Source organism: Thalassophryne amazonica, chromosome 22 (genome assembly GCF_902500255.1).
Source record: "Thalassophryne amazonica chromosome 22, fThaAma1.1, whole genome shotgun sequence".
In the NCBI taxonomy this organism is placed as follows: Eukaryota; Metazoa; Chordata; class Actinopteri; order Batrachoidiformes; family Batrachoididae; genus Thalassophryne; species Thalassophryne amazonica.
In genome coordinates this window covers 19,269,267-19,293,532 of record NC_047124.1, presented here as the reverse complement: position 1 = coordinate 19,293,532, position 24,266 = coordinate 19,269,267, and the positions used below count along the sequence as shown (strand labels likewise).

General features: G+C 43.0%; 1 protein-coding gene across 3 annotated transcripts in view; it reads left to right on the top strand.

Annotated features, from left to right (window-relative positions):
- Positions 1-4,841, top strand: part of LOC117503790 (chemokine-like protein TAFA-5) — a 269,799-nt gene extending 264,958 nt beyond the window's left edge. For all 3 annotated transcript variants that reach the window (XR_004558664.1, XR_004558665.1, XM_034163039.1), the window contains one exon: positions 4,387-4,841. Coding sequence is in view for 1 of the 3 variants with exons in the window: in XM_034163039.1 (XP_034018930.1) it covers positions 4,387-4,395 (9 nt within the window). In the remaining 2 variants the exon portion in view is untranslated. The remainder of the gene's footprint in view (positions 1-4,386) is intronic.
- The last annotated feature ends 19,425 nt before the right edge of the window (positions 4,842-24,266 follow it).

Below are 24,266 nucleotides of genomic sequence, written 5' to 3'. Positions count from 1 at the left end.
ACTCTTTACCTCCTTTAGTCTTAGGCCGTGGCTTTTGTTTCATTGTATTTATTTAGCCGTAACTTTCACTGTTGATAAACCAGTTTTTAATAACTTTTAAGGCATGAGACAAGTGCTCTGCATTTTGAAGACAACTTCCGAGCTGAGTTTTTCAAATTAAGAGTGAATTTGCGAGTCTCAAAATAAATTTTTCACTGAATGACAAAGTGTTTTTGTTAAACATTCATTTTTCTCTACAACCTTCTTTGCAAAGCCTTGAACTTTTTCTACGTTTTTACAAATACTTTAAATTGGTCTTCCACAAGTGCTGGAAGCTGACATAGCATTTCTGTCGGAAAACACCAAAACCTTCATCCCGGGTCAGTTGGTGAACCCAACTTCTACGGAATCGCCGAACCATCACGTTTATTCCCACTGTGAAAGCAAGTAGTCTGCATGCCTGTAGTCATCTAGGAGACCCAGTGTGTTAACCCGACGCAGGTGAAGCGAGGCCAGCAAAGGCCAAAAAGCAAAGCGCACTACACACAATCCACAGGACCCAGATAAGTCAACCTTCAACTGTTCCAATGGTCTTTGCTGTCAGTGATGCAAAGTGGCTTTCTTTGGTTCATTCTTTTAATAATAATAACAATAATTTGTGAACCCTAAATTCACCACTAAATTCCAAACAGGTTTATTCTTATTACATTTCTATATTTCATTCTTTCATTTCTCATGCTTTACTCGTCATGAACACATCATCTCAGTAATAAAACTATGAATCATTACCCATATTTTCAAAATTTCAGTCACATTTGTTTCTACATATACATATGAAACTAAATCTGCAAATATTACACTAGTTGTTTGTCTTGTGTCCAGTTCAAGGCAGATTTTTAATAAATCATAGCCAGAACTTTCAGATCAATGACTGATTAACAACTTTATCATAACATGATCAAGTTCCTGTGGTATGCAGGTGGTGCCCCTTTTGAGGTATTTAAATCATTTAATATTTAATTAAATATTGTTTCAACATATCTACTACACCAAGTATATTCAAGCTTTTCACTATACAATTTGAATTTCAATTTATTTTCCTTTATATAACTCCAAATCACAACAGAGTTGCCCCAAGGCGCTTCACACAGGTAAGGTTCAACCTTACCAACCCCCAGAGCAACAGTGGTAAGGAAAAACTCCCTCTGAGGAAGAAACCTCAAGCAGACCAGACTCAAAGGGGTGACCCTCTGCTTGGGCCATGCTACAAACATAAATTACAGAAACAATTCACAAAACAATTCACGGACAAATATACAAGAATTGCTGTTGGTGCACTATACCTCACAGTATGCACCAAATATACTTGAATTTTTAGTATTCAACAGTATAAAGTAAGTATACTTTAAGAATAATCTGTTAATGTACATAAGTAATCTTATATTTATGATAATACTTAAACATTTGAATATTTTGACTGATATTTAATTATTGATTTGTTTAAACAATATTCATTCATAAATTGTTTTAAAGTTACATACTTTTGTAGACTTTTTCCACTTTGACTTTAAAAGGCATAATTTTAAAAATTTTAGTATAGAGAAACCGGATCATTATTTTTTTTAAACTTGGCATTGTGAAATATGCATAAGACTGCACGCATCTATGGGTGACAAGATGGCACCTGATGTGGAGTTTGGATGACTGTGTATTGATGGCACTCGTACAGCAGCTCTGCTTTCAGTGGGATTAAACATCTGTGATCACAATGAAATAAGGGGAGAAAAAGAAAAATATGACATTAACACCATTAAACTCAGTCTTGCTGAGATGTTTGTTATTCCCAGAGCATCAGATATTATCTGTGATACATGCTCGCTCCCGATCCAACACCTGCCCCTTTCATGGCAAATTTCACCCTGTAAAACCATAAAGAGTTCATTATTATGAATTAAGTTTCAGTGCAGCAGTCCTGGAAGGCATCATTGCCTCTGTCATGTTGGCTTTGCGACTGGCGGGGGCCAGATGGCGAGGAGGCTTCCAGATTTGTCTTTCTGTGGTAGATTAATTATTTCTCAGTCACTGCACTGTGAGACTTGCTTCGTTATTGGGTTACACCCGCTGAAGATTTCAAAAGATTTGACTGCCAAAACACTTTATTTGACAGTGAGTAAGCTGCCGTGGTTTTAATTTTCACTCGCACTGCTATGGGAGGGCTGTGAATTTTAATGATACACCTTCCACTTTGTACAGTGAAGTCAATAGAGAAAAAAAAACATGCAGATTTACTTCCTCTAGCACTATTTTCCTCGTATTATTAAATTTTGAATAGGTTGTAGCTAATATTAGTAGCAATAAAATATTTTGAAATTACAAAAACAAATTGGCCGATCTATGTACATGTATAATTAACAAATATTTTAAAGTCCAATTATCTCCCCTTAAAGATATCAGACCAAACATCTGAATTTATTTCCTTGCTGCACACATTCACAAGGTGTTCACTGAAGTCCATTAAGTGGTTTTGGAGGAGTTGCACTTTCAAAATCAATATCATACAGTATGATGCATTAGTTACAATTAAACATATAAATCCAGTTTTCTCCCCTTGAACACACCAGAACAGAATTATTATTGTTTGATTGTATATTCAATTTCAATTTAATTAGCTTATAACGCGCCAAATCACAGCAAAAGCCATCTCAAGGTACCTTACATAAAACAATTCAACATAAAATTTAAATAAATAATTAAAAATAATTAAAAAAAATTCAAATACATAATTAAAAACAGAAGTAAAGAATAAAACAAATAAAAAAAATATATTCATAAGAAAGACAATAAAAATAGGTTTTCAGTCTTGACTTAAAAATATATAATTATATCAGTTTCATTAAACGCACCGGTCGATAAGTCTTTTTTTTTTAAAGATGGTCCTACTGGTTCATGCAACAAGAAGCAAAATGAGTTTAATCGTTATAACACAAACACTGCATTAGCGATCAGAAGCTAATTAATGTTAGTCTACGAGGCACAAAATGCAAGTGAACCGCTTCTTGTCAGCAGTGAACAGATGATCACAGCAGAGGTAAACGTGCAATGTAATAAAATGTTTGAAGACACGGCACATTCAGAACAGAGCATATAAAAGATAATACAGTTAGTATATATTGGCTGATTTGCCGTTGCAGTTCCTTTTGTCACGTGCAGTCTGCGTAGTATAAAAGTTTTATTCCCTGTTTTTTATTCCACAGCATAGTCTTTCAGTTTGAGAGCATGATGTCTTAAATGTAATTGTTGAAAAGGGAAGTACGTTGGCTTAGTGGTTTGCACCGCTGCCTCACAGCAGTGGGACTGCTTTCCGCCTGGGCCTTTCTATTTGGAGTTTGCATGTTCTCCCCATGCTTGTGTGGGTTCCCTCCAGGTGCTCCAACTTGGTCCTACTTCCAAAGACATGCAGGTTAGGTGACTTGGTGATGCTAAATTGACCGTAGGTGTGCATGTGTGTGACTGAGTTTGTCAGCCTATATGTGGCCTTCCAGTGGGTGGGTGTCCTGTCTGGGGTGTACCCTGCCTCACATCCTATGCCTGCCAGGATGGACCCCAGCCCCCCATGACCCTTAACTGGAGTAAGCAGGTATAGAAAATGAATGAATGAATGAATAATTGTTGAAAACAAACAAGATTTTTCTCTTGTGGCATAGTGGTTTGCACATTGGACTGTGATGCTGGTGAACCGGAAAATATTTCCCGATCAAAGCCAAGCTCCCAGCTGGCGCTTTCAGATCAGTTAATGTCATACTGTCTCCAGCCGTATGAAGTCTGAACTGGGGTGCTGGTTAGGTGGGAGCCCTTCTAGAAATAATCTTAGTGCTTTCATTGGCTACCCATATTAAATAGAGATGAATTCTTCCTCTTCTCCTCCTCCTCCAGAATGTGAATCTCAATACCTCATTCAGTATACAGGAGCAGATTGTCACAATGGCCATCTTATGGCTATAGATCACAATGCTGTATTTTTTTCATATACATATTGCTTCAGAATATTGCTTACAGGGCCTCCTAAACTAGTTAAACACACACACACACACACACACACACACACACACACACACACACACACACACACACACACACACACACACACACACACACACACACACACACAAAAACATGACCAGAAAATGCAGTACATAATTTGCAGACTTGGAGTTGGAACCAGATTGCCAGATTGAGGCTCTCCACGGTTTGCCCACTGTAAGTGAGATGGGTGAAATTTTGATGACGAATTCTTTGTATGTACAATGGTAAATAACAGCTCTTCTACTGAAGTTTCAAAGACACATGGAAGACAATGATATGTGCTAAATCAGCCACCTTACATTTGCTCTGTTCTTTGATTCATAGGTCTCATAACACAGCTGGAGTCTGGAAAACCAGGGAGAGACTGTTTGAGGGGGCGACTCCTCTCCTGGACACTGGACAAACTACTCGCCGTGAAACCTTTACAGTCTCCTGCGAACGGCTGGCTGCTCCGGGCTTGTGACTGCTCCCTCCTGTTATTTGTCATCGGGTCAACGCGTCACATCTGCCTCCTCTCCACTCTGTGAAATTAGCAGCACACCCTAGTTACATGAAGGACTGGAAAAACTGTAATATCCTAGCGGTTTCATCAATTCCTCATGTCGGGAGTCCCTGCCACACTTGATGAGAGAGTAGATCGGTGGCAAAATTTTAACGGACCAGACCCTGTTGCTTCTTGGACAACCTTTTTTTTTGCGAGGCCGTCGACTGAAGCGGGCGCTCGCCGCTGTGAATAGGCCTTCTGCTGGAGTAACCCTCCTATATTTTTATAGACCAAAGAGGAAAACAACAATTACGATCATTGTGACGCGGTGGACCATATGATGAAGACTGTCGGTTATATTTGTGTCGCCGCGGATTACCGTCTGCGAACTGAACTTGGCGTCCGGTGAGACCCGCGTATGTACTGGACACAAACACAGGAGTACTTTTGAACCTTTCTGGACACTTTTTCTCAGACTAAGCCCAACGCTGTATTTTGGAACGGGAGATTATAGGTACTACATACGTATAACTGTGTATTAAAAAAGAAAAAAAAAAAGTCTGATTTGCATTTTTCAGTAGTTCCAGTTGGGTGAAATTGAAAATGCATAGCTGGTCTCGGGGGAGGGGAGAGTGCTAACGCTAACAGAGGCTATTATAAAGAGTGTAAATGCTGCCGAATGTGCAGAGAAGGAATCAAATGTCATTAAATGTATTTTGAAAGGCCCTAAAAAGTTATATATTTAACAGTTTTATATGTTGTACCTTTGTAGAGAAGCTTATTGGACTGTGGTCCCCATGGCAGTTTAGTAGGATGTGAACCAACGCCGTTCTCATTGCTGCAGGCTTGTAGTCCCGAGATTTCTGTTCAAACCTCTGTAGCCGCTTTCTTTTCATGCCATCGACAAGTCACTGTCTACCCAAGCTGTAATAGGGGGGAAAAAAAGGGAATGTGACAATTTATTGAAGACTGATCTGCAGCTAACTGAACATTGTAAATCTATGGTAGTCAGTGGAAGCCATTTGAAAATCTGCTAATTTGCTATGATATTGTATTGTACACGGTGTGGAATACTGACTCATTTCCTCTCTACAGATTTTGATCTCTTAATTTATTTCAGTGCCTGTGTTTTGTTCGCACAATTCTCTCCGACGGCGACAAAATGCAACATGAGAGAGACAGAGAGGACAGGAAAACAGGAGAAAGCATCACAAGAAGTCTTAGTCATTTTACATAATTCCTTTTTTTTTTTTTTAATATCATGAAATATTTTAAGAATAAATTAATTACGTGAAAGAAACGTGCCCTGGAAAATTTTGATGGTCTTGCTCTGCAAGGTCATCAAACTCAAGTCAGTGGATTGTCATACTGTGATGCTTACGGATGGTGTCCCATTATCGAAAAATAAATAAAAGGGGACTTGACAGAAGTCAAAATGTGCCCGTTACTAGGTATCGAGGTGGTTAGGGCGCGCTGCAGCCCTTCTAGGAGTATACAAGCACACCAGTTATATACTGGCCAAAATATATGTTTAAAAACACGCTTGTTAATTAACTGTTCAGGATAATGGCAATAAGGAAGGTAAGTAATAAGCGTGTGTTGTGTGACACCACATACAATGGCTATCACAACTGACAATGGCATATATTTGATATTAAAGAGGGTGAAATAATTTATAAAAATGTATTTCTCAATAATGCTTGAAAAGTTTTCATTTTGAGAATATGGGACGTTACAGATTATAGTGTTATTTAGCATGAATCATAACACCCATAATTTCGAAATGCTTGATTTGAGACTTAATCTTCAATATGGTCAGATTTGTTTTAGGTAATTAAATTATATTGTTTCTTTGCAGTGACTCTAGGTTTGCAAATGTATATCTTTATTCGATAGTGTAGTGGGTAAAGCACCAGATTGTGGCTTAGAAGATGTATTCGATGTATAAATCCATTTTTGTCTGAATGCCAGCATCTTTATAATCGCTCTAAATGAGAACACTACACTCTGTCTTTTTTCAGAGCACCCTGCTTTTTTTGTGTGGCCCACGACGGGCGCTTTTAATTTGAAAATCCTTCAACTTTTTTACACAGCAGCTGTGATGTTACTACTGTGCCTTTTTCAAGCAACCAATCAGATGGAGCAACTTTGTCCCTCTTTGAAGGTGAAGCTGTGAAAGGCAAAGCTTTTGCAGCGTGTGTCAAAATCAACTGATATGTCACACAAAGGCCCAATACAATTGTGCAAAGATGAAGGGAAAGGGAGAAGTAGTAAGTATTAGGATTCAGCCTCAAAATCTTTCACAATAAGGTAAAAAAGCAAAAAACAAATCTGTGATAGCAGATTGGACAGATGCTTGGTTGTTGTTGAGGGTGAGTGCTTTTTAACTGCTATACAATTATAAGATAATCATTTGCTGTTTACTGTTGTCATCCAACGAGAAGCATTTTTTTTTTCTTTTTAAAGAAGTGCTGAGATGAGGGGCTGGGATGAAATGTTTCTGAACACCCTCTCAGTGCTTTTATGACCAAAAAAAAAAAAAAAAAAAAAAAGCAATTTTGGTACTTTATTTAATGAAACTGAAAGGGAAAATTCCATTTGATCCCCCCACATTAGGAAGGTTTGGATATTTCATATTGAATATGGATTTGCTAATTAGAGCACTGACTTGCAAACGCATTTTAAGCAAGATTTTGTGGCGCTTTAAAATTGGCATAATGTGTGGCAATTGTAGTGTTTTTTCTTTCAGAAGCTACAGAAAGGGGGCTCCATCTGTGCGTGAATTTTTGACGCAATTGACGCAATCGACAGGCGTGAAAAAATTCACGCATGCGCACGAAGGTTCAAGGTTGGCTCATGCAAGCACACGTGATTCAAATCCATCAGGTTTTTGAAAAAAATAAAAAGGTCCGATACTTTTCTAACAGACCTCGTATGTGATACTAAAATGACGCAAACCCAAAATATTTGATACACAAGCTCTTCTCACAAGTCTTGCGTGACTTCAAAGGACGCCAAACTGGAATTACTTTTTTCTGGGTCGAATTTGGCCAAATATGTAAAAGTAGACCTTCTCCATGCTGTTTCAAGACACCAAATTGTTGTGGTGAACTCACAATCTACCACAAAAGAATGGGAAAGTTACTGTTCCTAAAAATCTCATAATAAAGTGCCTCTCATTTCAAAAATACCTAGCTAACAATTCTGCCATTATATGCGGCGTAGAATGATTAATTCTAATCCAATTACATTTTTTCCACGAATCTGATTGGTTAATTGTGTGACATAATCAGGTGTATAATATCTCTGGAATGCAACAAAATATTAAACAAGTAGCCGGTGTATTACTCCGCGCTCTGACCGATGTTCTGACGAGATGTGAACACTGTTGAATGTCATTCCCGTCATCCGCGTCCAACAGTGCACGCGCGTGCAACAGGGCATGCACAATACTGTCGGGACACCGAACTTTCGAGACTCACAGTTCGTCAGAACACCGCCTATGCTTTCTAGCTGTTAGCACTGTTAGCTCAGAGTGAGAGAAAGTCATGTGCCGCCGCCGAAATGGGTGATGTAGATTCTGATACAGAATTGCCGTTTCATGTTTGATGGATTTTCACATTTGATGGATTACTCCGTGCCCTGACCGCTGTTGGAGAGATGGCTCGCTGTTTCATGGTAAGCCTACCCTCACTGACAAAATTACCCACAAAAAAAAAAAAATCAACCGTACAAACGATGGAATTGGATTAAAATTGGAATAACCTTGTTGTGTCTTATGACATTTTGGATGTTCATGCTGGGATATACGGTCGAAAATAGGCAGTTTTATCAGCGACGTGTCATCAGACACAACAGGGTTATTCCCTAATTATTATCAGGAATGTCAATTTAATTTTCACTATAGTGAAAATTATTCCATGTCTTGTACATCAATCAATCAATTTTATTTATATAGCGCCAAATCACAACAAACAGTTGCCCCAAGGCGCTTTATATTGTAAGGCAAGGCCATACAATAATTATGTAAAACCCCAACGGTCAAAACGACCCCCTGTGAGCAAGCACTTGGCGACAGTGGGAAGGAAAAACTCCCTTTTAACAGGAAGAAACCTCCAGCAGAACCAGGCTCAGGGAGGGGCAGTCTTCTGCTGGGACTGGTTGGGGCTGAGGGAGAGAACCAGGAAAAAGACATGCTGTGGAGGGGAGCAGAGATCGATCACTAATGATTAAATGCAGAGTGGTGCATACAAAGCAAAAAGAGAAAGAAACACTCAGTGCATCATGGGAACCCCCCAGCAGTCTAAGTCTATAGCAGCATAACTAATGGATGGTTCAGGGTCACCTGATCCAGCCCTAACTATAAGCTTTAGCAAAAAGGAAAGTTTTAAGCCTAATCTTAAAAGTAGAGAGGGTGTCTGTCTCCCTGATCTGAATTGGGAGCTTGTTCCACAGGAGAGGAGCCTGAAAGCTGAAGGCTCTGCCTCCCATTCTACTCTTACAAACCCTAGGAACTACAAGTAAGCCTGCAGTCTGAGAGCGAAGCGCTCTATTGGGGTGATATGGTACTATGAGGTCCCTAAGATAAGATGGGACCTGATTATTCAAAACCTTATCAGTAAGAATAAGAATTTTAAATTCTATTCTAGAATTAACAGGAAGCCAGTGAAGAGAGGCCAATATAGGTGAGATGTGCTCTCTCCTTCTAGTCCCCACCAGTACTCTAGCTGCAGCATTTTGAATTAACTGAAGGCTTTTCAGGGAACTTTTAGGACAACCTGATAATAATGAATTACAGTAGTCCAGCCTAGAGGAAATAAATGCATTAATTAGTTTTTCAGCATCACTCTGAGACAAGACCTTTCTAATTTTAGAGATATTACATAAATGCAAAAAAGCAGTCCTACATATTTGTTTAATATGCACATTGAATGACATATCCTGATCAAAAATGACTCCAAGATTTCTCACAGTATTACTAGAGGTCAGGGTAATGCCATCCAGAGTAAGGATCTGGTTAGACACCATGTTTCTAAAATTTGTGGGGCCAAGTACAATAATTTCAGTTTTATCTGAGTTTAAAAGCAGGAAATTAGAGGTCATCCATGTCTTTATGTCTGTAAGACAATCCTGCAGTTTAGCTAATTGGTGTGTGTCCTCTGGCTTCATGGATAGATAAAGCTGGGTATCATCTGCGTAACAATGAAAATTTAAGCAATGCCATCTAATAATACTGCCTAAGGGAAGCATGTATTAAGTGAATAAAATTGGTCCTAGCACAGAACCTTGTGGAACTCAATAATTAACCTTAGTCTGTGAAGAAGATTCCCCATTTACATGAACAAATTGTAATCTATTAGATAAATATGATTCAAACCACCGCAGCGCAGTGCCTTTAATACCTATGGCATGCTCTAATCTCTGTAATAAAATTTTATGGTCAACAGTATCAAAAGCAACACTGAGGTCTAACAGAACAAGCACAGAGATGAGTCCACTGTCTGAGGCCATAAGAAGATCATTTGTAACCTTCACTAATGCTGTTTCTGTACTATGATGAATTCTAAAACCTGACTGAAACTCTTCAAATAGACCATTCCTCTGCAGATGATCAGTTAGCTGTTTTACAACTACCCTTTCAAGAATTTTTGAGAGAAAAGGAAGGTTGGAGATTGGCCTATAATTAGCTAAGATAGCTGGGTCAAGTGATGGCTTTATAAGTAATGGTTTAATTACTGCCGCCTTAAAAGCCTGTGGTACATAGCCAACTAATAAAGATAGATTGATCATATTTAAGATCGAAGCATTAAATAATGGTAGGGCTTCCTTGAGCAGCCTGGTAGGAATGGGGTCTAATAGACATGTTGATGGTTTGGATGAAGTAACTAATGAAAATAACTCAGACAGAATCATGAAGTCATTACTAGTTAAAGTTAAAGGAATACTCGGCTCAATAGAGCTCTGACTCTTTGTCAGCCTGGCTACAGTGCTGAAAAGAAACCTGGGGTTGTTCTTATTTTCTTCAATTAGTGATGAGTAGTAAGATGTCCTAGCTTTACGAAGGGCTTTTTTATAGAGCAACAGACTCTTTTTCCAGGCTAAGTGAAGATCTTCTAAATTAGTGAGACGCCATTTCCTCTCCAACTTACGGGTTATCTGCTTTAAGCTGCGAGTTTGTGAGTTATAGCACGGAGTCAGGCACTTCTGATTTAAAGCTCTCTTTTTCAGAGGAGCTACAGCATCCAAAGTTGTCTTCAATGAGGATGTAAAACTACTGACAAGATACTCTATCTCACTTACAGAGTTTAGGTAGCTACTCTGCACTGTGTTGGTATATGGCATTAGAGAACATAAAGAAGGAATCATATCCTTAAACCTAGTTACAGCGCTTTCTGAAAGACTTCTAGTGTAATGAAACTTATTCCCCACTGCTGGGTAGTCCATCAGAGCAAATGTAAATGTTATTAAGAACTGATCAGACAGAAGGGAGTTTTCAGGGAATACTGTTAAGTCTTCAATTTCCATACCATAAGTCAGAACAAGATCTAAGATATGATTAAAGTGGTGGGTGGACTCATTTACATTTTGAGCAAAGCCAATTGAGTCTAATAATAGATTAAATGCAGTGTTGAGGCTGTCATTCTCAGCATCTGTGTGGATGTTAAAATCGCCCACTATAATTATCTTATCTGAGCTAAGCACTAAGTCAGACAAAAGGTCTGAAAATTCACAGAGAATCTCACAGTAACGACCAGGTGGACGATAGATAATAACAAATAAAACTGGTTTTTGGGACTTCCAATTTGGATGGACAAGACTAAGAGTCAAGCTTTCAAATGAATTAAAGCTCTGTCTGGGTTTTTGATTAATTAATAAGCTGGAATGGAAGATTGCTGCTAATCCTCCGCCCCGGCCCGTGCTACGAGCATTCTGGCAGTTAGTGTGACTCGGGGGTGTTGACTCATTTAAACTAACATATTCATCCTGCTGTAACCAGGTTTCTGTAAGGCAGAATAAATCAATATGTTGATCAATTATTATATCATTTACTAACAGGGACTTAGAAGAGAGAGACCTAATGTTTAATAGACCACATTTAACTGTTTTAGTCTGTGGTGCAGTTGAAGGTGCCATATTATTTTTTCTTTTTTAATTTTTATGCTTAAATAGATTTTTACTGGTTATTGGTGGTCTGGGAGCAGGCACCGTCTCTACGGGGATGGGGTAATGAGGGGATGGCAGGGGGAGAGAAGCTGCAGAGAGGTGTGGAAGACTACAACTCTGCTTCCTGGTCCCAACCCTGGATAGTCACGGTTTGGAGGATTTAAGAAAATTGGCCAGATTTCTAGAAATGAGAGCTGCTCCATCCAAAGTGGGATGGATGCCGTCTCTCCTAACAAGACCAGGTTTTCCCCAGAAGCTTTGCTAATTATCGATGAAGCCCACCTCATTTTTTGGACACCACTCAGACAGCCAGCAATTCAAGGAGAACATGCGGCTAAACATGTCACTCCCGGTCCGATAGTACATAGATGTGACAAAGTCACTTAAGTTCAGCCAAGGTGATTGATTAACCTGATTAACCTGACACATGAATGATCCAGCGATAGGAAATTTCAAGTAACAACTAGAAGCACTCGGAGAGCGCAAACCTCCACCAAGGCCATAGGGTCACTGACGTCACATGGAATACCCTTTGGCAAAGAGACTTATTCCACGTTGTTTCACGTTATCTACCGTTATGTTTCAGACTCAGTGGTTAACCCTCTGGGGTCCGAGGGCATTTTTTGGACAGTTCACTCGCCTGGCATGAATGTGTTATTATTACTGTTATTCAATGAGGAGAAACAAATGCTAAATTATTGTTGTGTCGTAACTTAATTTTTGTTCAGCCTTTGTGACCCGTCTTCATGAAATTAGATGCAAAAATGTTGAAGTTGGCCCTATCCTGCAATGATAAAGAGTCCTTAAAAAAATTACTGGATCCGGATTGTGTTCCGGATCATTACCAAACTTTAATAACATCTAAGTTAGGCCAAGGTACACCCTTTGTAAAAATTTCATTGAAATCTGTTGAGGATTTTTTGAGTAATCCTGCTAACAAACCAACCAACCAACAAATAAACGGACGCGACCGAAAGCATAACATCCTTGGCGGATGTAATAATAAGAACAGTAACAACACATTTTAAGAAATAATGAGAATCCTTATAAGATCAGTTCAAAAGGACCTTTACTATCGTACAATGGCTTGAAGTGACAGAGCTGTGGGTGGGAAATGGTAATAATACAAAATAATAATAAATACATTAAAAAAAAATCTAAATTTTATTTAATGCTTAAGTCATGATCAGGGTTAGTATCTAAGCGGAGAGAAGTTCCATATAAAAACAGGTCACGGTGTCAGAAAATATCAGTTGGTAGCATTAATTCATATATGCAGTAATTATACATTCAGCAGGAGGCTTTTGTTCAGTGATGAAAGCTGGCATGTTGCTTTTCCAATCCAGATTTCAAAGGCTATTGAGTTGACTTCAGTAATGACTGTGTTACTGAAGAGAGCAGGGTTCATTATGGCTTCGTGTTCAGCTTTGCTTAAAAACAGTAATTTTGCTGTGAGGATATTACTTGTATTTATATTTTTATTTTGCTGTCTGTGACAAAGCAGTATTCCTTGAACTGTGACATCGAGCCATTATGGATTTGTTGATAGCTTACGAATACCGTTATAAAGCCATCTAAAAGTAAGCATCATTGGTGCTGAAATGTTTCTGTTTATAATCATTTGGCGGCCCAAAACCAGGAGGTTGCCTGTCTCGGAACATTGAATGAAAGTACACTTTAAATAACACAAATCAGGTGAAAGCTGTTCTATTCTGGCTTTCTTTCTTGCTGTGGCTCATTTAGACTTATCCCATGAAAATTATTCGTCTGTATCGTCAGTGGTGGGCACAGTTCCACTAATCCGCTAACTGCTAATTAGCAAAGCTAAAATTTTCGTTAGTGGATTAGCTTTTCAGCTAAATTTGAAAACCATCAGCAGATCAATTAGCTTCCGGTAAATTTAGTTCTACTAACTTTCAGTCCGCTAACATTTTTTTTGCTAGTAAAGTGAGTAAATTTAATGGTCAAAACATTTGCAAACCTTAAAATCATACATGTTAGTTCCTGTTTATGAATGCAGAGAGCTAGCTAACACTTCCGGTTCACAGGTCAAATTACACACACGCTGGTAAGAAGACAAGAAGTTGCACTGTGGACAAAAACGGCATGTAAGCTGCTCAAAAGTCACTATATTTATTTATTTTGTTGGGAAAGTGTAGGTACACGGACCCACAACAGGGGGCGCAAATGAAAGGACAATGGATGAGGTCAAATAACAACACTTTACTGTTGTGAATGGGCACAACAAATACAATCAGATTACAACAATAGACAAAAGCCAAATCACAAAAGGTGTCGTGTGGGCAGGCTCGAAGATAGGAGACGTCTGTCCAAAGCAGAACCGGAACCACACGATTTCGTCCGCCACCAGACCCCGGGAATACTGGAGCCGCCAAGTCCCGAACTCCCAGGTGGCCACTGCCTTCGCGTGTCGGACCTGGTACTGCTGGCGAGGAACAAAAGAACAATTAAATGTGGATGCGTCTGCACCCAGGAATCCGCACGGCAGGAAAACTACCTCCACCACTCGCTGGAAAAGGAGTCAGCTAAACAACTCACAAAAGTCACAAAAGATCACTGTTAACCAGTCAGCTGAGCACGTTACCTTCCAGGTAGAACGATATCTCGGCAAAGAGGTGGAGGCGTCGTCCTGCTGATATTCCCCTGCTGATCAGATGATGGGTAACAGCTGTTGCAGGTGATGCGTGACAGCTGTCACCCTGGCTGCTCCTGTGAGGCGACTGCACCCTCTCGTGCCTGAAGCCCGCACTTCAGGCAGGGCGCCCTCTGGTGGTGGGCCAGCAGTACCTCCTCTTTTGGCGGCCCACACAACAGGACCCCCCCCCTCAACGGGCGCCTCCTGGCGCCCGACCAGGCTTGTCCGGGTGGCGGCGGTAGAAATCAGCCAGGAGGGCCGGGTCCAGGATGAAGCTCCTCTTCACCCAGGAGCGTTCTTCGGGGCCGTACCCCTCCCAGTCCACCAAATACTGGAAGCCCCGGCCCATCCTACGGACATCCAAAAGCCGGCGTACAGTCCAAGCCAGCTCGCCATCGATGATCCGGGCAGGAGGCGGTGCCGGACCCGGAGTACAGAGGGGTGAGGTGTGATGTGGTTTTATCCGGGACACATGAAACACAGGATGGATCCGCAGTGAGGCCGGAAGCTGAAGCCTCACCGCGGCTGGACTGATGACCTTAAGGATCTTAAATGGGCCGATGTAACGGTCCTGTAGCTTGGGGGAGTCCACCTTGAGGGGAATGTCCTTTGTGGATAACCACACCTCCTGCCCTGGCCGATACGCAGGGGCCGGGGCCCGCCGACGGTCTGCATGGGCTTTTGCCCTCGTCCGGGCCTTTAGCAAAGCAGAACGGGCGGCACGCCACACCCGACGGCACTTCCGTAGGTGGGCCTGGACCGAGGGCACACCGACCTCTCCCTCAACCACCGGAAACAACGGGGGCTGATACCCCAGACATACCTCAAAAGGGGAGAGGCCGGTGGCTGAAGATACCTGGCTGTTATGAGCATACTCGATCCAGGCCAAATGGGTACTCCAGGCCGCCGGGTGCGCGGCAGTCACGCAGCGCAAAGCCTGTTCCACCTCCTGGTTTACCCGTTCTGCTTGCCCGTTGGTCTGAGGGTGGTACCCGGACGAGAGACTCACTGTGGCCCCCAGTTCCCGGCAGAAGCTCCTCCAGACTTGCGAGGAGAACTGGGGACCGCGATCGGAGATGATGTCTGTTGGAATCCCATGCAGCCGGACGACGTGGTGGACCAGGAGGTCCACTGTCTCCTGGGCTGTTGGGAGCTTCGGGAGGGCCACGAAGTGGGCCGACTTGGAGAACCGGTCCACTATCGTGAGGATGGTGGTGTTGCCCTGGGACGGCGGGAGGCCCGTGACAAAATCCAGGCCAATGTGGGACCAGGGGCGATGAGGCACAGGCAGCGGCTGGAGTAGGCCTGGTGCCCTGCGATGGTCAGCCTTGCACGTGGCACAGGTGGTGCAGGCCTGGATATAATCCCGGACGTCGGCCTCTAGGGACGCCCACCAGAAGCGCTGCCGGACACCTGCCACGGTTCTTCGCACCCCTGGATGACAGGAGAGCTTGGAGCCGTGACAGAAGTCCAGGACTGCAGCCCTAGCTTCTGGTGGGACGTATAGTTTGTTCTTCGGCCCAGTTCCAGGGTCCGGGCTTCATGCCAGGGCCTCCCGGACGGTTCTCTCTACGTCCCAGGTGAGGGTGGCCACGATAGTGGACTCCGGGATGATGGGTTCCGGTGGATCCGACAACTCCGCTTTGACTTCATCTTCATGTACCCGGGACAAGGCATCCGATCTCTGGTTCTTGGTCCCGGGACGGTAGGTGATCCGGAAGTCAAAACGGCCGAAGAACAGTGACCAGCGGGCTTGCCTGGGGTTCAGCCGCTTGGCAGTCCTGATATACTCCAGGTTCCGGTGGTCAGTGACAACCGTGAATGGCACGGACGTTCCCTCCAACAGATGTCTCCACTCTTCAAGAGCCTCTTTCACCGCAAGGAGTTCTCGATTGCCGACGTCATAGTTCCGTTCGGCCGGGGTCAACCTGCGGGAAAAATAGGCACACGGGTGAAGGACCTTATCGGTCTTCCCGCTCTGGGAAAGCACAGCTCCTATCCCTGAGTCCGAGGCGTCCACTTCAACCACTAACTGGCGACTAGGATCGGGCTGCACCAGGACGGGTGCAGACGAGAATCGCCGTTTCAACTCCTTGAACGCGGCATCGCAACGATCCGACCAGGTGAAGGGGACTTTTGGTGAGGTCAGGGCTGTCAGGGGGCTAACTACCTGACTGTAGCCCTTAATGAACCTCCTGTAGAAATTTGCAAAGCCGAGGAACTGTTGCAGCTTCCTACGGCTAGTGGGTTGGGGCCAGTCTCTCACCGCCGCAACCTTGACCGGATCTGGAGCGACGGAGTTGGGGGAGATGATAAACCCCAGGAAGGACAAAGATGTGCGGTGAAACTCACACTACTCGCCCTTCACAAACAGCCGGTTCTCCAACAACCGCTGCAGGACCTGACGTACATGCCGGACATGAGTCTCAGGATCCGGAGAAAAGATGAGTATATCGTCTAGATATACGAAGACGAATCGGTGCAGGAAATCCCGCAAGACATCATTAACTAATGCTTGGAACATCGCGGGGGCGTTTGTGAGGCCGAACGGCATGACCAGGTACTCAAAGTGACCTAAGGGGGTGTTAAATGCTGTCTTCCACTCGTCTCCCTTCCGGATCCGAACCAGGTGATACGCATTTCTAAGATCTAGCTTAGTGAATATTTGGGCTCCATGCAGGGGCGTGAACACTGAATCCAACAGGGGCAACGGGTATCGATTACGAACCGTGATTTCGTTCAGTCCCCTATAATCAATGCATGGACGAAGTCCGCCGTCTTTTTTACCGACAAAAAAGAAACCTGCACCCATCGGGGAGGTGGAATTCCGGATCAACCCGGCGGCTAAAGAGTCCCGGATGTAGGTCTCCATTGATTCGCGCTCAGGTCATGAGAGGTTGTACAGCCTGCTGGACGGGAACTCAACGCCTGGAACCAAATCAATGGCACAATCGTACGGACGGTGGGGGGGAAGGGTGAGCGCCAGATCCTTACTGAACACATCTACAAGGTCGTGGTACTCCACCGGCACCGTCCCTAGATTGGGCGGGACTCTGACCTCCTCCTTAGCCTGGGAACCGGGAGGAACCGAGGAACCTAAACATACCCGATGGCAGGTCTCGCTCCACTGAACCACTACCCCGGACGGCCAATCGATCCGGGGATTGTGTTTTAACATCCAGGGGAACCCTAGGATCACGCGGGAGGTAGCAGGAGCCACAAAAAACTCGATCTCCTCCCGGTGATTTCCTGACACCACCAGAGTTACTGGTGGTGTCTTATGTGTGATTAGAGGGAGTAGGGAGCCATCTAGTGCCCGCACCTGCACAGGCGAGGTAAGCGCCACTAGAGGGAGCCCTACCTCCCTGGCCCATCTGCTGTCTAACAGATTCCCTTCAGAGCCCGTGTCCACCAGTGCTGGGGCCTTCAGGGTTAAATCCTCATAAAGGATTGTCACTGGGAGTCGTGTGGCAATATGGGTATGTCCCACGTGAATGTTTTGGCCCACCCCTAACCCAGTGTCTAGGGGCGGGCGTTGGTGTTTTAACCGCTCGGGGCAGTCCCTCACTTGATGCTCTATTGAGCCACAAACAAAGCACGCTCCGCGGACCAGCCTCCTCTGTCTATCTGGTGCCCTAAATGTGGCCCTGCTCGTGTCCATAGCTTCGTCAGCAGGGGGAGCTGTCACCACACGGAGCGTAGAGGCCGTGGAGCGTGGGGAGGGCGGAACTCAGTCGGAACCGGAAGGGAGAGGGACGGCGCGTGCCCGGCCACGCCCTTCGTCTCGTTCCCGACGGCGTTCTTCTAACCGATTGTCTAATCGTATAACGAGATCAATAAGCCCGTCTAAATCCCGCGGTTCGTCCTTGGCCACCAGGTGCTCCTTCAGAACTAACGACAGTCTGTTTACGAAGGCGGCGCAGAGGGCAGTGCTATTGCAGCCGGACCTCGCAGCCGCGATGCGAAAGTCGACTGCATAAGCAGCTGCGCTCCGGCGCCCCTGTCTCATTGACAGCAGCACGGTTGAAGCGGTCTCTCCTCTATTTGGGTGATCGAACACAGTTCTGAACTCCCTCACAAACCCATCATATATCAGAAGGAGCCGCGAATTTTGCTCCCAGAGCACTGTAGCCCAAGCGCGTGCCTTGCCGCGAAGCAGATTAATCACATAAGCTATCTTACTAGCGTCAGTCGCATACATAACGGGACGTTGTGCGAAGACGAGCGAACACTGCATAAGAAAGTCCGCGCATGTCTCCACACTACCCCCGTACGGCTCTGGAGGGCTTATGTATGCTTCAGGGGAAGGTGGGAGGGGTCGTTGAACGACCTGTGGAACGTCACTGTTGCGCACAGGATCGACAGGAGGGGGAGCCGCAGCAGCGCCCTGAGGACGCGCTTCCACCTGCGCGGCAAGAGCCTCCACCCTGCGGTTAAGGAGGACATTCTGCTCGGTCATCAGATCCAGCCGAGCCGTAAAAACGGTGAGGATTCGCTGCAACTCACCGATCATTCCTCCTGCAGACGCCTGTGCGCCCTGCTCTTCCATTGGCCGTTCAACAGCCGGTTGACGCCCCTCGGGGTCCATGACGTTGGCCGAGATATCCTGTTGGGAAAGTGTAGGTACACAGACCCACAACAGGGGGCGCAAATGAACGGACAATGGATGAGGTCAAATAACAACACTTTACTGTTGTGAATGGGCACAACAAATACAATCAGATTACAACAATAGACAAAAGCCAAATCACAAAAGGTGTCGTGTGGGCAGGCTCAAAGATAGGAGACGTCTGTCCAAAGCAGAACCGGAACCACACGATTTCCTCCGCCACCAGACCCCGGGAATACTGGAGCCGCCAAGTCCCGAACTCCCAGGTGGCCACTGCCTTCGCGTGTCGGACCTGGTACTGCTGGCGAGGAACAAAAGAACAATTAAATGTGGGTGCGTCTGCACCCAGGAATCCGCACGGCAGGAAAACTACCTCCACCACTCGTTGGAAAAGGAGTCAGCTAAACAACTCACAAAAGTCACAAAAGATCACTGTTAACCAGTCAGCTGAGCACGTTACCTTCCAGGTAGAACGATATCTCGGCAAAGAGGTGGAGGCGTCGTCCTGCTGATATTCCCCTGCTGATCAGATGATGGGTAACAGCTGTTGCAGGTGATGCGTGACAGCTGTGACCCTGGCTGCTCCTGTGAGGCGACTGCGCCCTCTCGTGCCTGAAGCCCGCACTTCAGGCAGGGCGCCCTCTGGTGGTGGGCCAGCAGTACCTCCTCTTTTGGCGGCCCACACAACATATTTATTTATTTTTCATACATTGATGTTTGTGAACGCAATATGGGGGAGCCGTAGCTCCTTTAACGGTTTATAAATATATAATATAGAGATGTGATTTCTAGTACTGCGATTTATGGCTTTTGATAAAGATGATGACAGTGTTTGGGGTTTTATTTTTTCTTTATTTTTCCTGTTTTCATTTTGTGTTTGTGATCGCCTTTGAATTTACCCAGCAGCCTCTGCAGCACTTGCACTCGAAACTGGCTTATCAATAGCCGACAGTTTAATCAGATGTGGCCGGGTCAAGAATAAAAGCGGTTAGCGATAACTTCCACTATTTTTTTTTTTTTTTGCAGTTCATCAGTTTAGCATTCTAAAAGTGAACTTTTCAGTTAATGGTTTAATGGTTATCCAAGCTAACTTTTTGGTTAGCTATGCCCACCACTGTGTAGCATCCATCAAGCCCAAAGCTGTGACACTATCTTGTTTCCACATGAAACAAGATAGTACTCATGTCATTGTGAGGTGCAAATATTTCCAAATTAGCAACCCTTGAAAAGAGACTTAAACCATTATTTTGGGTGAAACTTGGGTGAACAAAACATCGATGATATGGTCCCCAATGTTCCCGCCACTAACTTTGATGCTGCATCACAGTTACTTGAGATTTGAGGTAAAAACAGAAACAGTCAGATGTCAAAGGTACAACACTGGCTCTGTCCGATGGAACCCATATTTTTTTTCTTTGCATTCTTGCAGCCTTGGAGAAGACAACAAGCTACAGTAGCCCTTTCTCCCAAAATGAAAACATCATTTATGCATCAACAATGACAGTTTAAATAGTATATTTGGGGTTGGGGCACTTATTGGCAATGCAACAATTAAAAATTTTAGTGTTAAATATGGCTACGTATGTGAACATTCTGTAAAAATTTGTCTATACACCCTGTTTCTCAAATAAAGTGTGATGAAGGGGCTGGTACACCCATCATAAATGTCCTGCTGGTGCCCATGCTCATCCAGTCCATTGCACGTCAGAGATCGCAAAGACTGGCACCTCCTGTCCCAGGACCAAGACATCTATCATGACCGGGACCTGAACCTAGATCTTAATCTAGTTCTAGACACAAGTGTAATGCATATTAACCCTGTCATGCATGAAGCAGATGCCTCTCTGAATATTCCTCAACTAGTCACAAGCAACAAGGTTTTTGATTCCAAGACAAAGACAGAAACCAACCATCTTCATCGTGGCTTTTCTTGCTAAATCCTGGATTGAACCCATTCTCACCCATATTTGACTTTTACTCTGAGAGACAACATACCGATCCAGCTGGCTCACTTGCTAAGATTGTGTGTACAGAGGCATATCTGCTGCCGGAGATATCTACCAGAGGCCTATTTAACCCTTATTACTGGTAGAGCAGTTAATTATATCAGGTTGAATCCTTTTAATCTGCTTCAAATCCTTGAGGGTTTTTTTGATTGCATCTGAAGTCATGCCTCAACATGACATAATTTGATTTGGGCTGGAGGATGTGAAACTACAGTTTAAGAAGATGCAGGATGATGTATCACAACACAGTTTGGAAGTAAGACTGAGACATCGACTGCAGAGTGGAGTGTTCTTACCTTTGGTGATTTTTTTTCCCTTTTTAATCACTTTACATATTTCGCCTTTTACAGTCTCCTCTGTTGTCCCTTGTTTGGCTTTTGTTGTAAACTAGACATCTGGGTTTAAAATCAAAAGATGAACTGGAGAAGACAGTTTAGTTTTATTTCCAAGTATTTAGATCCTAGAAGTTAAGTCCTACATAGACTCTGAGACAATGCCTTAGAGTGAAGCAGGTGAGAATCTATGACTTCCCCTGGACAAGACGCCGGTCACTTCCCCAGCCAAGGCCGGTACCCATTTATAGTCGGTGGACCAGTGTCAATGTCCTGAAGAAGAAAGAAACAACTGCTGACAAAACTATTGTGAGAGCTGTGATGAAACAAAAACCCAAACAGCAAGTGACACCAACGACCTCAACAATCCCCCTTTAGAAGACCTCAAGAACAGAATGAAAGGTATAAGAAGGCCGATACATACCCTACATGCTCTACACACCACAATATAAATATAAATGTACAAGTAATTATACATATGTCTGTAACGGTGTTTTTGATTATGTGCAGTAGTGTTCAGAATAATAGTAGTGCTATGTGACTAAAAAGATTAATCCAGGTTTTGAGTATATTTCTTATTGTTACAGGGGAAACAAGGTACCAGTAGATTCAGTAGATTCTCACAAATCCAACAAGACCAAGCATTCATGATATGCACACTCTTAAGGCTATGAAATTGGGCTATTAGTAAAAAAAAGTAGAAAAGGGGGTGTTCACAATAATAGTAGCATCTACTGTTGATGCTAGAAACTCAAAACTATTATGTTCAAACTGCTTTTTAAGCAATCCTGTGAATTACTAAACTAGTATTTAGTTGTAACCATATATAACCACAGTTATAACCACAGTTTTTCATGATTTCTTCACATCTGCAAGGCATTAATTTTGTTGGTTTGGAACCATGATTTTGCTTGGTTACTAGTGTGCTTGGGGTCATTGTCCTGTTGAAACACCCATTTCAAGGGCATGTCCTCTTCAGCATAAGGCAACATGACCTCTTCAAGTATTTTGACATATCCAAACTGATCCATGATACCTGGTATGTGATATATAGGCCCAACACCATAGTAGGAGTAACATGCCCATATCATGATGCTTGCACCACCATGCTTCACTGTCTTCACTGTGAACTGTGGCTTGAATTCAGAGTTTGGGGGTCATCTCACAAACTGTCTCTAGCCCTTGGACCCAAAAAGAATAATTTTACTCTCATCACTCCACAAAATATTCCTCCATTTCTCTTTAGGCCAGTTGATGTGTTCTTTGGCAAATTGTAACCTCTTCTGCACATGTCTTTTATTTAACAGAGGGACTTTGCAGGGGATTCTTTCAAATAAATTAGCTTCACACAGACGTCTTCTAACTGTCACAGCACTTACAGGTAACTCCAGACTGTCTTTGATCATCCTGGAGCTGATCAATGGGTGAGCCTTTGCCCATCTTGCCCCTTCTTCTTTTTTTTTTGTCCATTTTAAAGCATTGGAGATCATTGTAGATGAACAGTCTATAATTTTTTGCACCTGCGTATAAGTTTTCCCCTCTTCAATCAACTTTTTAATCAAACTACGCTGTTCTTCTGAACAATGTCTTGAACGTCCCATTTTCCTCAGGCTTTCAAAGAGAAAAGCATGTTCAACAGGTGCTGGCTTCATCCTTACATAGAGGACACCTGATTCACACCTGTTTGTTCCACAAAATTGACGAACTCACTGACTGAATGCCACACTACTATTATTGTGAACACCCCCTTTTCTACTTTTTTTTACTAATAGCCCAATTTCATAGCCTTAAGAGTGTGCATATCATGAATGCTTGGTCTTGTAGGATTTGTGAGAATCTACTGAATCATGTAACAATAAGAAATATACTCAAAACCTGGATTCATCTTTTTAGTCACATAGCACTACTATTATTCTGAACACTACTGTATAACTTCATCATCTGACTTCTTTATGAAATCATTCATACCAACCAATCAGACCAACCAGTAGTTTGACCAAACTAGTTTGATCTATCTCAGCTTCTTGATAGTTGAGATATTTTTTAAAAAGGTGTTTTTCAGGCCATGTTTGCCTTGTTCTTTCACTTTTGAACAAACTACTCCAAAATAACCTCTAGATATCTATTCAAATAATGTTCCCACCAAGTCTGAAGGAAATCTGTCCAGTTGTTTTTGAGTTATCTTATTCACAAACATACAAACGCCAGTGAAAACAATTTGACTGGGTAAATAAAAAACACCCCACCCCAAGACATAAAATCAAATCGGATCACATGTGGATCAAACTTAGTCTGTTTATTGAGAGGGCCTGTTTGCACCTCATTGTCACAAATGAGAGTGATTGAGGCACTTTTGATTGAGATACAATGCAAAATGTACAACAAATGGGTTTTTCAAAATTAAATTCAAATGTCCACAAAATCCACAGTCCTGATCAGATCCAGATCAAACTTTGCCATGCGATAGTGAGTGCCAGTCTGCACCTCACTTTTAAATATGAGAGTGATTGGTGGATGTCTGATTAAGATATACTGTAAAGTATACATCAAATGGGGTTTTCAATGTTAAATTTAAATGGTCACAAAATCTGTAACCTGGATCAGAGTTGGATCAAACTTTGTCAACTGATAAAGAATACCATCCAACATAATGCATTCAAATATGAACTAAATTTAATTTGTTCAATCTTAAACATGGGGATTTTTCCAATTTGTTTTTTTTCCTGACTTTGTCCTTTGACCTTGAAAATTCAATCAGTTCTTGCCTATCACGATATGAATCTTCAGTAAAAATTTCCTAACTAAATATGAAAAATTGTGGGCTCCAGGCTGTTCATAAACAGACCAAAAAACAGGGGCAATAACATTTCTGGAACAAAAACCAAGCTTATCCTCCACCAAACTGATAGAACATCCAAAGTGTGGTGAAAGAAGAGTTCTTCTCACTATCAAA